The 15,322-nt window shown below is 43.3% G+C and overlaps 1 protein-coding gene across 1 annotated transcript; it reads left to right on the top strand.

The window, feature by feature from the left end:
* The first annotated feature begins 7,910 nt into the window (after nt 1-7,910).
* On the top strand, nt 7,911-12,345 carry LOC118381539 (transcription factor Sox-8-like). The gene is made up of 3 exons (XM_052511744.1): nt 7,911-8,718; nt 9,082-9,311; nt 9,624-12,345. The coding sequence occupies exons 1-3, from the start codon at nt 8,309-8,311 to the stop codon at nt 10,391-10,393; spliced, it is 1,410 nt and encodes a 469-aa protein (XP_052367704.1). The 5' UTR covers nt 7,911-8,308; the 3' UTR covers nt 10,394-12,345.
* Nucleotides 12,346-15,322: the final 2,977 nt, after the last annotated feature.

A 15,322-nucleotide genomic window follows, 5' to 3' on the forward strand; every position in this document is an offset into this window, starting at 1 on the left:
CATGGCTCCTAAACTGACATTTTACGGCTTTGTTTTCCTAATAAGACTAAGTTTATTTTCTTTCCTTAGATATTGGCTTCATTAGAGCTCCATGGAGATGAACACAAGGAGAGAGGAGCTGAGTGGGAGACAGACAGCTGTAAAGATACTCAAAGTGCTCCAGGGTTGTTGACCCCAAGTGGTTAAACTAAGAGAGCCCGCCACCGCTGTCGGTCCAACAAGGGGAAACACTGACTAACAGAACATTGTTCATTTCTATTCCAAAATAATAAATAAAACTTGCTTTTGGAAAATGACCACAAAATGTAAAAAGTATTTTAGGCATTTAGAGCCGGTTGAAAAATGACCACATAAAGACATAAAATAATTAAGTTGATTTGTAAAACTTAATAGGGGCTTATTGCATTTACATATTATTATTATTATTATTGTTATTTTACATTTTTAGGGGGAGGGACATTTACATTTGAGTCATTTAGCAGATGCTCTTACATGCTTATAACAACTAACAACGCATTAAACCTGAACACTTTAAGTAAAGTTTTACCACAACTGAAGCTGAAATGAAAGCCTTTTTAGAATCACTGAGGTTGACCATCACCCTTTTTATGCTGTGTTTTAGGGTTATAACCTCACCGTTACCTCTGCATTTTGAATGTGGGACCCATGTTTAGGGGTTAATTTATGTAATAGGGTATTGGTTTCTTTACTGTCTAATTTCCACCAATCACTTTTCTCATCTTCAGAACGGGTCTCTCTTGTAAAATATTGAATAACCTGTATAAACCTCAAATTAAAATCTGGACCACGAAGCCAGTTCCAGTAGTTTTTTCCATTCTTCCCCTCTAATCAGGAAGTGATTTGGACCAGGTGGCTTCTGTCATGTAGATCAGAAAAAGCAGCAGTACTCCTTAAATACCCCTGTTGTATAAAAGAAAACACAAGGAACATAACACACCTGTTGATGGTCCTGTCAAGGCCTATACATGACTTCTCAGCCAGCATTGTTCATATAATATATAGTTCTGCCAAGCGGGAAGCCTGTGCCAATTCATATATCTACTTTAAATAAATTGTTCCAAGCAGAGAGACGTGCTTTAAGTGTATTAGAAACAGAGGCAGACTAAAAGATATAGCTTTCCCGTGGGTGATTCTGTAATTGAATTGTGTATGTGCATTACTGGAGTGGTAGAGTATTATTGACATGGCGTGGGGTATATGACTGACCAGAGCTTGGGAGTGTTGGGATAGAGCAGAAGAGCAGTAGAGTATTATTGACATGGCGTGGGGTATATGACTGACCAGAGCTTGGAAGTGTTGGGATAGAGCAGAAGAGCGGTAGAGTATTATTGACATGGCGTGGGGTATATGGCTGACCAGAGCTTGGGAGTGTTGGGATAGAGCAGAAGAGCAGTAGAGTATTATTTACATGGCGTGGGGTATTGGCTGACCAGAGCTTGGGAGTGTTGGGATAGAGCAGAAGAGCGGTAGAGTATTATTGACATGGCGTGGGGTATATGACTGACCAGAGCTTGGGAGTGTTGGGATAGAGCAGAAGAGCGGTAGACTATTATTGACATGGCGTGGGGTATTGGCTGACCAGAGCTTGGGAGTGTTGGGATAGAGCAGAAGAGCAGTAGAGTATTATTGACATGGCGTGGGGTGTTGGCTGACCAGAGCTTGGGAGTGTTGGGATAGAGCAGAAGAGCAGTAGAGTATTATTGACATGGCGTGGGGTGTTGGCTGACCAGAGCTTGGGAGTGTTGGGATAGAGCAGAAGAGCAGTAGAGTATTATTGACATGGCGTGGGGTATTGGCTGACCAGAGCTTGGGAGTGTTGGGATAGAGCAGAAGAGCGGTAGAGTATTATTGACATGGCGTGGGGTGTTGGCTGACCAGAGCTTGGGAGTGTTGGGATAGAGCAGAAGAGCGGTAGAGTATTATTTACATGGCGTGGGGTATTGGCTGACCAGAGCTTGGGAGTGTTGGGATAGAGCAGAAGAGCAGTAGAGTATTATTGACATGGCGTGGGGTGTTGGCTGACCAGAGCTTGGGAGTGTTGGGATAGAGCAGAAGAGCAGTAGAGTATTATTGACATGGCGTGGGGTGTTGGCTGACCAGAGCTTGGGAGTGTTGGGATAGAGCAGAAGAGCAGTAGAGTATTATTGACATGGCGTGGGGTATTGGCTGACCAGAGCTTGGGAGTGTTGGGATAGAGCAGAAGAGCAGTAGACTATTATTGACATGGCGTGGGGTATTGGCTGACCAGAGCTTGGGAGTGTTGGGATAGAGCAGAAGAGCGGTAGAGTATTATTTACATGGCGTGGGGTATTGGCTGACCAGAGCTTGGGAGTGTTGGGATAGAGCAGAAGAGGAAGCCGTGCTGCATGAGATTCTCAGTGTGAAAATAAAATACTAACGCCAAAGCAGAGACCCTTTGAGATGTCTCCAAAAGCAGAACATTAAAACCTTCCTTCCCTCCATGGGACACTTAGGGTTCACGCACGTCTCCCCCCTCCTCTTCCTTTCCATCTCTCTCTTCCTTTCTGACTCCCCCCCCCCTCTCTCTCTCTCACAAGAACTCTCCCAAAACCCCACAACAACATAGGGACCAGCGAAAGACAAGCTCTGGAGTCATTTTAACCGCCTTCCTCTACTCTCTTCCCTCTTCTCCTCTGTTCCCCTATTCTCTCCTGTCTTTCTCTGTTTCCCTCTCCTGACCCCAGCCCCCTACGAAACCACCACAGGCCAGTCCCGCTCCCGCCCTCCGCTTGGCAGAGTATTAACCCAGCTGTCAGTCAATGTTACTGTTCTGCCCTCCTTGCTGTCTCTCTGAGTGGTCGATACTTACTTCCTCACTATGAGTGTGAACTGAAGTCTAAAGTCTCCTAGTTGTAGTCATTTTGTTGAGCAAGACATTTGGCTATATTCTGTTCTGTTGGCTCTACTGGCATCCCTTGCTCCGGAGAGAAATTTCCCCCAGGTACAGATCTAGGATCAGCTTCCCCTCCCCGATCATAACCTTAACCATTAGTGGGGAAAATGCTAAACTGACCCAAGAATGGCATCGAAGGACAACGTCACCCTACTTCGCAAACAGTAGGCTGGGTCTTATCCACATTCAACAGGATTACTGTACCTTAACCACTCTAGTCAGTATACAGCTATACTCACAGGACAACAGGATTACATCAACCACTCTAGTCAGTATACAGCTATACTCACAGGACAACATGATTACCTTAACCACTCTAGTCAGTATACAGCTATACTCACAGGACAACAGGATTACCTTAACCACTCTAGTCAGTATACAGCTATACTCACAGGACAACAGGATTACCTTAACCACTCTAGTCAGTATACAGCTATACTCACAGGACAACAGGATTACCTTAACCACTCTAGTCAGTATACAGCTATACTCACAGGACAACAGGATTACCTTAACCACTCTAGTCAGTATACAGCTATACTCACAGGACAACAGGATTACCTCATTACCTCAACCACTCTAGTCAGTATACAGGTATACTAACCTGCTCTGGCTCTAGGACCTTTACCTCCATTTATCAACACTGCACAGAGACAACTTTTTATTATTATCAATAACATGTCTTTGAGCCTTTTCCCAACACAATGTGACCCACCAGAGCCGACTCTGTTTGGGTCTCTACTGTTCTTAATGAAAGCAGACTGTCGTTGGCCATCCTGGCTCTTCCTCTGTGTCCTGCCTTGGTCTTTTACTTTCCCTTCCTCAGATACAGAACCAGTCAAAAGTTTGGACACACCACCTCATTCAAGGGTTTTTCTGTATTTTTACAATTTTCTACATTGTAGAATAATAGTGAAGATGTCAAAACTATAAAATAACACATATGGAATAATGTAGTAACTAAAAAAGTGTTAAACAAATCAAAATATATGTTTTATTTGAGATTGTTCAAAGTAGCCTTGGTGACAGATTTGCACACCCCATACCTTTGACAGGTACTGTACATGGCTTCTGGAATACGTTGCCTGCTCTGATATGTAGCTTGTTATGCCGAGTCAGTCAGAAAGGGTGCAATCAGACACCATCAATATCAAATAAAACATCTATTTTATCCTAAATGTCCCAAATCAATTTACAGTATTCAACAGAGGTGCACAGATTGCTTATAATTTTTTGTTTGTTAAAAGTAAGTATGTATTTTCTTCAGGGCAGTTTGATTACACTCATCTGATTATACTTCAAAATTCAAAAGAATCCAATCTTATGCAATTGCAGGGTCACAGGGACCCATGAGAATCCATTGAGAACGAAAATCGCAATGCTTCTTATTCATTCAGTCCTTCACAGAACTCCATGATATGCTGCAGAGAGTATTGTCTTACTGTTTACTGTGGTGGCCCCACATGTCCCAAAACATATAGGTGTGTGTGTGTGTGTGTGTGTGTGTGTGTGTGTGTGTGTGTGTGTGTGTGTGTGTGTGTGTGTGTGTGTGTGTGTGTGTGTGTGTGTGTGTGTGTGTGTGTGTGTGTGTGTGTGTGTGTGTGTGTGTGTGTGTCAGACATTACAGTATAGAGGCATGTTTAAACTAGCTCTGTGAATGACAGAAAACCCTCAGTTCTGTCTACCTCTCTCCAGTCATCTTTCATGGAGCACCACAAACGTATAAAAAGCAACTTCCAGACTTAAAGAATTTCTCAAAGAATGACAAAACCCTCTGGAATTTGATGACATCATTTGTGTGGTGTGAAATAGGAAAATACTAGCAGATGGAGTTTACGCCTTTTAACTCGTGTTAAGCAAATTCTAGTTTCTAGTTGAAATGAAAACACAGTACACAGACAGAGAGATTCTTATCAGTGCTGAGGGAGCAGATGGCCAACAGTCATTTCACTAACAAAGTATTAAAACATTTTCATTCACACTTAAAAAAAAGGCCAACCTTTTTTTTTTTCTTTTTTCGGACTCCCTCACTCTCATCTTGTTAGCCCATAAAGATCACCCGAGACGTAATCTACAAGCCCATTCTTCTTACCTCCAAATAGAGTATAGAAGACAGTGATGATTGTGATATTTCCAATATTTTACATCCCATTTTTTTATATCCAATTGTGCATTGAAGAGCAACGGCAACAACATATTCCACATTGTTAGAGACCTCTCCCATCCCATCCAATTCCCATTCGACTGTCTGTCCATTCCATTCGTAGATATCCAAAGGGTGGCTTCCCACTCCCCGAGCCTAGCTGTTCCCTAAGCACCTACAGTGAGCATTGAATATAACAAACTGCCAGCCAACTGAAACATACCTTGTCTTTTCAATGGAAAGAGCAGTGATGAAAGCTGTAGATGGGGACAGAGACACACAAAGCCACTAACAAAGGCAGTGATTCAATCTCTCATCTTATCTCCTCTGCTCGTTCTCTCTAGCCTTCAATATCATAAAGAGGCCTGGTCATATTTTCATTTGTAGTGAGATGTGTTTTTTTCCTCGTGGATAACAAACAGACATCTGTCTTTGGGAGATGGACTTCCTCGTTCATCTGTGAAACCAGGCTGCAGTTATAGTCACTACTGTCATAATGTTAACAAAGAGCTTTACAGTAGCCTACGTGTCCCTGAACTGACAGCGTGTAAGTGATGTGGCTGTGTTATCTAAAGCTAACAGAGGCCTATGTTTTGATACATTAAGAGGATTCTTTACATGGGTGGTTAATAGTGTTGAATTCAAATGCAGGCTGAACCCTGGCCCTCACAGAGATATATGAATGAGTCTTATCATAGGCAACTAACACTGGGATGAGAGTGTAAATGAAATTAGCAACCTGGTTATGTGGCTGTTGAACTGACACATAAATCTGACACACGTTGAAAATGTTATTTTTTAAAATGTATGTATTATAATTTTTTATTTCCACGTGGACTAAGTTTTCATTTAGTCTTTTCAAAACGTTTTTTCCCCAATACTTTTAAGTTCACCAAAGGAATCTGACTTATTTTGCAACCTGGCAAGCTCAGAACAGTGTCTCTGTGTTACCTTTACGACTGACTGCAATGTTACAGGCAACTAGGACCAGAGGTGTCTCCTGTATATGGCCTCATTATTGTTATTTTATTGTGTTTCTTTTTATTTGATTTAGTCAATATTTTCTTAAGACTATTTCTTGAACTGCATTGTTGGTTAATGGCTTGTGAGTAAGTATTTCACGTTAAGGTGACAAATACAATTGGATTTGATTTTAACTCTCACAAGTTATTTATTAGAATGACCTTCAACAATAAAACATGTGTCTTAGTAGGCCTATGTAACCATGATGTATTCAATTCACAATGACTTTTCATTTGTACTTCACATTTTCAGATTGAATTCCATTGCCCTGGCACAAAGTGGGAATATATCATGCGCTGATTTGCAGTGGTACCGTGCCACTGGCGAATCCTAATTGGCCGACGGCGTCTGATGGGCAAGAGAGCGCAGCAGTTAGAGAAATACAAGCCAGAGCCCCACTGACGACACTGGACACCGCGCTGAACCAACTGTGTAGAGTTGGTTATGTTCTCATACCTGTCATTAATACGGGTTTGTCTCAACAGCTTTTAGAATGGGACCCAGGAGAGTTAATTCACTGCGCGTTCAAAAAGTGTATATTTTATTTGGATTTTTAAATAATGTACAAGCTATCGTGAAGCCAATTTTAATTGTTATTCCAGCGTCCGACCACAACTTTTAACAAATATCTGACCAATTGATAACATTACAAATATGTTGCCATTCGAATGAAATCAACGAAATATTTGTTTTACCTGGACATTTTTATATCCTACCTCTTTACAATATTTTCGCCTGATAGTCTTATCCCATGTGAATGAATTTCGATTGTCGGAGTCTATTTTGTCCAAACAAAACTTAGCCTACGGATAAAAACCCTGTCAAAATGTCCGCAAGGACGGGAAACGAATGACTTTAATCTCCAACAATGAAGTGGCTGTGCAGAATAGAGAGTTAATGTGATGCTTTTATCCAAGTCCCCGACGTGGATAAATATTATGACATATTTGTAATACCTAGAAACTTGTATTACATATCAAAACGTTTTCTATGCAATGGTTTAAATTAAAATTCCCCCTTGTCAACATGACATAAATATTATCTTTGTCATTGGATGTTTTAAAACTCATATTTACCATTATTTATCTAGGATTTAAACGCAATTATTTCAAAAGCGTCAGCATGTTATTTGATGAAATCTTAAACAATAAATACAACACATCTGTTTATGAGTGTTGTAAACTTAGCAGAGCACTGAGGACATTAAGATTGTTTGATATGATTCGGTATCATTTACGTGACCACTAGGAATCAAATTGCTAAGGTAACGAAATATCACAAATAATATGTTCATAGGATTATGTCAAATATTTTTTGACATCACAATATTGCTTAAATATGTAATTTTTTGGCCAGGATAAATGCATATTTACTAGGCTACCCAACATAAGGATATTGAAATAAAGCATATTATTTGTGAATAATGCAATGCAACTTAATAGTGAAATAGTCTAGAAAGTATGGAACAAAAGTAATGTATGTCTCCCAAGTTTTCCCAATATATTTTACATACCAAAACATATCAGTACGTTTATGGAGGACTATTCTAGAACTATTCTTTATAAATAACTTAAATTCCTTGATGTGTAAATACACTACTGGACGTAAGATTGGAAATCGTTTTTTTCTGACACTTTCATGTTTTGTGATAAAGTTGATTCAATTGGAGGTGTTTTCCATGCATTAAACAACGGTTCACTCAAATAGGTAGGCTAATCCGCACTAAACGAGAGAGGGCATGCTGGGGTGAGAAGGAAAACAGGAAAACATTATGACACAAACATATATATATATATTTTTTTTTTTTTTACAAATGACTTGTCATTCAAAACGCCAACCAATCGGAAACAAAAATGGTGATAAGGCTCAACCAATCAGAAGCAGAAGGTGGAGTGAGGGCTCCAAACTTCAAGTAAAGTTCCTCTATCGCCCCAACTCTGCACTCACTGTGAAGACTGCTGCGTCCAGAACTGTACCACCTCTGACAGCACAGGACAGGACAGGACGAAGAAAAACAAACAAACACAGAAAGGGAAAACAACGGAGTTTTTGTTGATGTTGTGGAGTCTACCTACCATGGTTCAGCGTGCGTAAAATGCGCAATTGTTCTAGCTCATTATTTTCACTTGAAAAGTCGGAGACACTCAAAAATAAATAAACGACACTAAAGTATTTACACCGGATATAATCCTTTTGAGGCTGATCAAATGTTAAAAATGACCGCAGAGCATGACAAGTCCATCAGCGACCCACCGTGTAGCCCGGCGGGGACTACGAGCTCCATGTCGCAGGATGATTCCGACTCGGATGCGCCCTCGTCGCCAACGGGATCAGATGGATCACTCCTCGCTGGTATAGGAAAGAAACTGGACGGCGAGGATGATGACCGATTCCCAGCCTGCATACGTGACGCGGTGTCGCAGGTTCTCAAGGGATATGACTGGTCCCTCGTCCCCATGCCCGTTCGGGGAAATGGCTCGCTGAAAAATAAACCCCATGTCAAAAGACCGATGAACGCGTTCATGGTGTGGGCGCAAGCGGCGCGCAGAAAGCTGGCGGACCAATACCCTCATCTGCACAATGCGGAACTGAGCAAGACTTTGGGGAAGCTATGGCGGTAAGTAGGACCAAGTGGATATGTTTATAACAAAAAATATATAATTTACATAGGTCTATCAAACAAAAACAAGTATACTTGAATCTGATTTTAAAGAGATGTGTCACTAAATAGAAACGAATTAGGTCATCACTCCAGTCACTATTCTGTGAAGTCTATGCAGTTTATCAATAGAAAACATGCACATTTTTGCACAATTTAGAAAGAAAAACAGGGAGGAAAGTACGTTTTTTCCACTTTGGATAATTGTGGGCCTAATGACCAGAATGATCTTCCCTGTTTAAATAGGTCTACTTAAAAAAGTGGGTTTTATAATTAGGCCATTACAATGCACCAACTGTTATGTTCACACTATTACCATAGCTTACTCTCAGAGAATGAGAAGCGGCCATTTGTGGAGGAAGCAGAGAGACTTCGGGTGCAGCACAAAAAAGACCATCCGGACTACAAGTACCAGCCTCGGCGTCGGAAGAGTGTGAAACCTGGGCAGAGTGACTCCGACTCTGGTGCAGAGCTGGGGAATCACATGTACAAGGCTGAACCAGGATTGTTGGCAGGCATAGCCGATGGACACCACCACCCTGAACATGCAGGTGAGTTGATGAGAAAGAATGTGTCAAAATAGCACAATTAACATCTTATGTAGTCAACAATTTGGATTTATGACATGTGTAAATGGCTAAGGACAGTCAATACTTTACAATGTCTGTTGTTTTTTAGGAGCTAATTGTGCGGTAACTGTTAATAATATTTAGATTTTACCAGAATGTCCCCAAAGCTTCATGACATTCTAAATTCACCAACTAATTAAATGTGATCAAATGTGACTATATTTCGATCACTTGGACCATTCCCAAGTGTGGTGTTCAACATACCTGACCTGTTTCTGTTTCACCATCCTCAAGGCCAACCCCACGGTCCACCCACACCCCCCACCACCCCCAAAACGGACCTGCACCACGGGGGCAAACTGGACATGAAGCACGAGGGACGGCGCCTGCTGGACAGCGGCCGACAGAACATCGACTTCAGCAACGTGGACATTTCCGAGCTCAGCACCGACGTCATCAGCAACATGGAGGCCTTCGACGTGCATGAGTTTGACCAGTATCTACCGCTCAATGGCCATGCCTCCACTGCTGGCGCAGGCGTGGACCACCACAGCCACCATGGACCAAACCCTGCATCTGGTGCTATCTCGTATACATCATACAGCCACGCCACAGCGAACAGTGCCGTTTGGAGCCGCAAGAGTGCCACCATGTCTGCCTCTTCCTCAACTTCTAGCGAGGCGGTCCCACAGCACCGGGCCCACATCAAGACGGAGCAGCTGAGCCCCAGCCACTACAGCGGCGACAGTCACTCTCACAGCTCCCCCTCCCACTCAGATTACTCCCACTCCTACACAGCCCAGACCTGCGTGACGTCATCCGCAGCTGCAGCTGCAGCCTCCTTCTCCAGTTCTCAGTGTGACTATACAGACCTCCAGAGTTCCAACTATTACAACCCCTACTCAGGCTACCCTTCCAGCCTGTACCAGTACCCTTACTTTCACTCCTCCAGAAGGGCGTACCACGGGAGCCCCATCCTCAACAGTTTGTCCATTCCCCCCACCCACAGTCCTCCCACCTCCAACTGGGACCAGCCGGTGTACACCACCCTATCCAGACCGTAGGTGACTGTTCATTACTCACCAGGGACGTGTTCATCAATATGTTTTGCAACGGACAACGAAGATGACCATTTCTTATTCGACAAGTCGAAGTAGTCCCTCCCCTTTTTGTTTGTTTGGTGCCCGATGAACACAACCCTGGTCTCGTGGAAATGTGAGAACTGGAGGACGAGGATTGGAGGGTGCTCGGCTATCCCCGTGCCAATTTCAACATATCGAAGAAAGAATATTGAAGTGCCTGCTGATTTTATACAAACCGTTTTTGTTTTACCTTACCCATGGAGAGACAGAAAGACTGACTTTGACAAAGAAATCAAATCAAAGGCGAGCCAAAATTCCTCTGTGAGGAGTCGGACCCCCCCCCCCCACACACACATCTAGTACAGCCACGCCTTCTTCAAGTTCAGGGTTGTGTTCATTAGGGCACACAATGGAAATGTTTTAAGATATATTGCAACGGAAAATGAGCTTTTCTTATTTCTTCTGTTTGGTGCCTAATGAACACAACCCAGGTCTGCACATGTTGTTGTGTTGTGTGCACCGTTGAGACAGCAGCGTGGAGGCCTGCCACGGACTTGTATAGGAGAGAGAGAGAATTACGCTTAGGCCCAAGTCCTTGGTGAAGCAGATGGAGAAACAGATACTTTTGGAATGAAGCTCTGGGATTAAGGATTTTTTCACAGGCTGAATCCCATATGGCACCCTATTCCCTATATAGTGCATTACTTTTAACCAGGGCCCATAGGGCTCTGGTCAAGTAGTGCACTACAGTATGAGGCTGAGCTGTATAACTTAAAAATGCACACAGATATTTACATCAGTGGACCAGTCTTAATTCAGTTGTTCATTTGAATTCTTAAATGTTCATTTTGTTGTTATTTTGATGTTAGAAATGTCTTAAATATGTATTTATGTTCATCACATTATTTCCCATGTTATTTCCAATGTCGCCGTTAAACACCAGTAACAAAGTCGGGGTCTATCACAGTGTTTGTTACATGGAAGTGGGTGGGTGGTGGATCTAAGTACAGTAGAAACTCCATAACCCATTACTACATTTTATATCATCATTCCCTAGACGACCAGTAATGAACATTGTCTCCATTCCAAGTTGCAGAAAAGCAAAGTGGGACCAATAGAATAGATCTATTTGAATTTCACATGATGCAACAGATACCAATCGACCAATAGAATGCCACCTGATCCAACAGGTGCCTGGAAGCTATGCTTGACCAATTGCGATTAGTCATGATGTGGGGTTTAAGGAAGTGGGGTAAGATAACACCAGACACACTGAGTAATGCGTCAGCTGGACTCATGCAGACAGGACGACACACAGATGTGTGTGTTCGTGTGTGTGTTGTCCTAGGGGACCAAGCATGAACAAGTAAGGACAGAACAGTTGTTTTGATTGACTAAGCAGCATACTGTACTGTTATCTGAGCTCATCAGGGCCACCGAAAGCTTACAAAGAAAGACAGAGAGTCTTCTTATTCACTATGGCAGAATGCATGTGAGAACGTTCATTTTGGGTCAATTCCTCAGAAGTCATAAGGTGCCAATTCACTGTAACCCAGTTTACAATGCGCAGAACATATTTGTGTCTTCTAATGCTTTATCATCATTTCCCAATTGGATTATTAACAAACTTCATGCAGCATACAGTACAATCAGTAATCCACACTACAGAATCAAATCATCTCTACGTAATCTTAATCTGGTGCCGTGTGTAACAGCCTCAATGTCTGTTCAGTGTGTCTTTGTACAGAGCACCATACTCTACTTTATGTCCACAGAATGCAGTGTTTTTCTTTATATTATCGCAGTGTATGTTTTTAATGACTAAGCTGTGAACTATGTCATCATCTATATTAACTAGGTCATCCACACGCCACAGCTAACCCATTTGCTGGCCGTTTCGCTGTAAAGAAATAAAAATGAACTTTTCTCATTGACTGACTGTGCCTTTTTTTAATGTAAATGTGATATTATGTGATAGGTTGAAGTTAGCCTGGTCCCAGATCTGTCTGTACTGTCTTGCCAATTCCTATTGTCAAGACCTGTTTGACATCACAAGCAGGTCTTGAACCAGTTTAGGTTGAAGTAGCTCTAGGCTTGAAATGTAGGATGATATATTGACATTTATTTTCTCAACCTCCAGTAATGATGGATTCAGCTAAATAGGATCACGACAACAGAATAGGGTCACGACAACAGAATAGGATCACGACAACAGAATAGGATCACGACAACAGAATAGGGTCACGACAACAGAATAGGGCCACGACAACAGAATAGGGTCACGACAACAGAATAGGATCACGACAACAGAATAGGATTACGACAACAGATTAGGATCACGACAACAGAATAGGGTCACGACAACAGAATAGGGTCACGACAACAGAATAGGGCCACGACAACAGAATAGGGTCACGACAACAGAATAGGATCACGACAACAGAATAGGATCACGACAACAGAATAGGATCACGACAACAGAATAGGGTCACGACAACAGAATAGGGTCACGACAACAGAATAGGGCCACGACAACAGAATAGGGTCACGACAACAGAATAGGGTCACAACAACAGAATAGGGTCACGACAACAGAATAGGGCCACGACAACAGAATAGGGCCACGACAACAGAATAGGGGCACGACAACAGAATAGGGTCACGACAACAGAATAGGGTCACGACAACAGAATAGGGTCACAACAACAGAATAGGATCACGACAACAGAATAGGGTCACGACAACAGAATAGGGTCACGACAACAGAATAGGATCACGACAACAGAATAGGGTCACGACAACAGAATAGGGTCACGACAACAGAATAGAGTCACGACAACAGAATAGGGTCACGACAACAGAATAGGGTCACAACAACAGAATAGGGTCACGACAACAGAATAGGGCCACCACAACAGAATAGGGTCACGACAACAGAATAGGGTCACGACAACAGAATAGGGCCACAACAACAGAATAGGGTCACGACAACAGAATAGGGTCACGACAACAGAATAGGGTCACAACAACAGAATAGGGGCGTGTTAAACGTCCTCTGTTAGCTGTGAATAAATCAGCTTTGTGGAAAGTTTTAAGCAGCTTGAGGTGCCGTCTGTTTTGCTCCACCCTCCTCTGTTTTGCTCCACCCTCCTCTGTTTTGCTCCACCCTCCTCTGTTTTGCTCCACCCTCCTCTGTTTTGCTCCACCCTCCTCTGTTTTGCTCCACCCTCCTCTGTTTTGCTCCACCCTCCTCTGTTTTGCTCCACCCTCCTCTGTTTTGCTCCACCCTCCTCTGTTTTGCTCCACCCTCCTCCTGCTCTCACATCTGTATAGTAGACAGCAGTTGTCGAACACAGAACCATGTACGACAGATTAAAGGAGAACTACACCCCAAAACAACATTTTTATATTTTATTCATTATTTCACTATTAATAGAATCTCAAAAGGCATCTTCACAACACATTTTGTTCTGTGCTGAATTCCTGAAGAACATGACTGCTGCGCTGCCATGCTTAATTTGGAGATTGTATTAACAACAGAGTAATGAACAAAATATACAAATATCCCTCACCCATCTATAACATGAATATATTAGTAATGACAGTTCTTCATTTGGAATTTTTGTAAAGTGTTCATTGAAAACTGGAAAACTGAAACTTAAAACTGTCTGTCGGATGCCACAGAGTCGCTGTAGTTAGTTTTCCTCACTACAGGCTTCCATTTGAATCAGTTAGTTTTCACTTGAAAACCTATGCTAAAATAAAATACTATTTAAGGTTCCATCAGTCTTTATTTCTGTCACCATTCTGTAGGCCACATCTAACACACACACACACACACACACACACACACACACACACACACACACACACACACACACACACACACACGCACGCACGCACGCACGCACACACGCACGCACGCACGCACGCACGCACGCACGCACACACACACACACACACACACACACACACACACACACACACACACACAGCTCTGGGAAACCCCTCCCATCACTGATGTGGGTAGTTGCACTGTAAAAAAGAAGAAGAAAGTACCTCAATAGTTCAAACGGAGTTAAACTTACAGGCAAAGAAGACCGAGAATGCCTGTCTGTCTGTCTGCCTGTCTGCCTGTCTGCCTGTCTGCCTGTCTGCCTGTCTGCCTGTCTGCCTGTCTGTCTGTCTGTCTGTCTGCCTGTCTGCCTGTCTGCCTATCTGTCTGCCTGCCTGCCTGTCTGCCTGCCTGCCTGCCTGCCTGCCTGCCTGCCTACCTGCCTGTCTGCCTATCTGTCTGTCTGCCTGCCTGTCTGCCTGCCTGCCTACCTGCCTGTCTGCCTGTCTGCCTGCCTGTCTGCCTGTCTGCCTGTCTGCCTGCCTGTCTGCCTGCCTACCTGCCTACCTGCCTGTCTGTCTGTCTGCCTGTCTGCCTGCCTGCCTGCCTGCCTGCCTGCCTGCCTGCCTGCCTGCCTGCCTGCCTGCCTGCCTACCTGCCTGTCTGTCTGTCTGTCTGTCTGTCTGCCTGCCTGTCTGCCTGTCTGTCTGCCTGCTCCTTTAGTCCACTGGGTAGAATCTAGAATGTTCAAGTTGGCACTAGCACGCATGCCACCAAGCAGCCGTCCCCAATGGGTCCGAGGGAGAAAGCCAAGTGCCAGCACTGAACTGCTGAATTTTAATGAGTCATTATGCGCTGGAGGGCCTCATTGTCTCCATTTATCCGGACGGCGAGAAAATAAATAATTGGACAGAAAATGGCAGGGCAGAGGAACTGACCAGTCATTAAGAGGGCTGTGAATGGACGATTAGATGCACATGGGGGTGGATTTTTCTCCTTGCCTGTTTCATATCGCAACAAATGCCCCGAAAACAACAAAACAACATCCACCGGTGGTAGCCCCTAACAACCACCAC

Source organism: Oncorhynchus keta, unplaced genomic scaffold (genome assembly GCF_023373465.1).
Source record: "Oncorhynchus keta strain PuntledgeMale-10-30-2019 unplaced genomic scaffold, Oket_V2 Un_contig_7426_pilon_pilon, whole genome shotgun sequence".
Taxonomy (NCBI): Eukaryota; Metazoa; Chordata; class Actinopteri; order Salmoniformes; family Salmonidae; genus Oncorhynchus; species Oncorhynchus keta.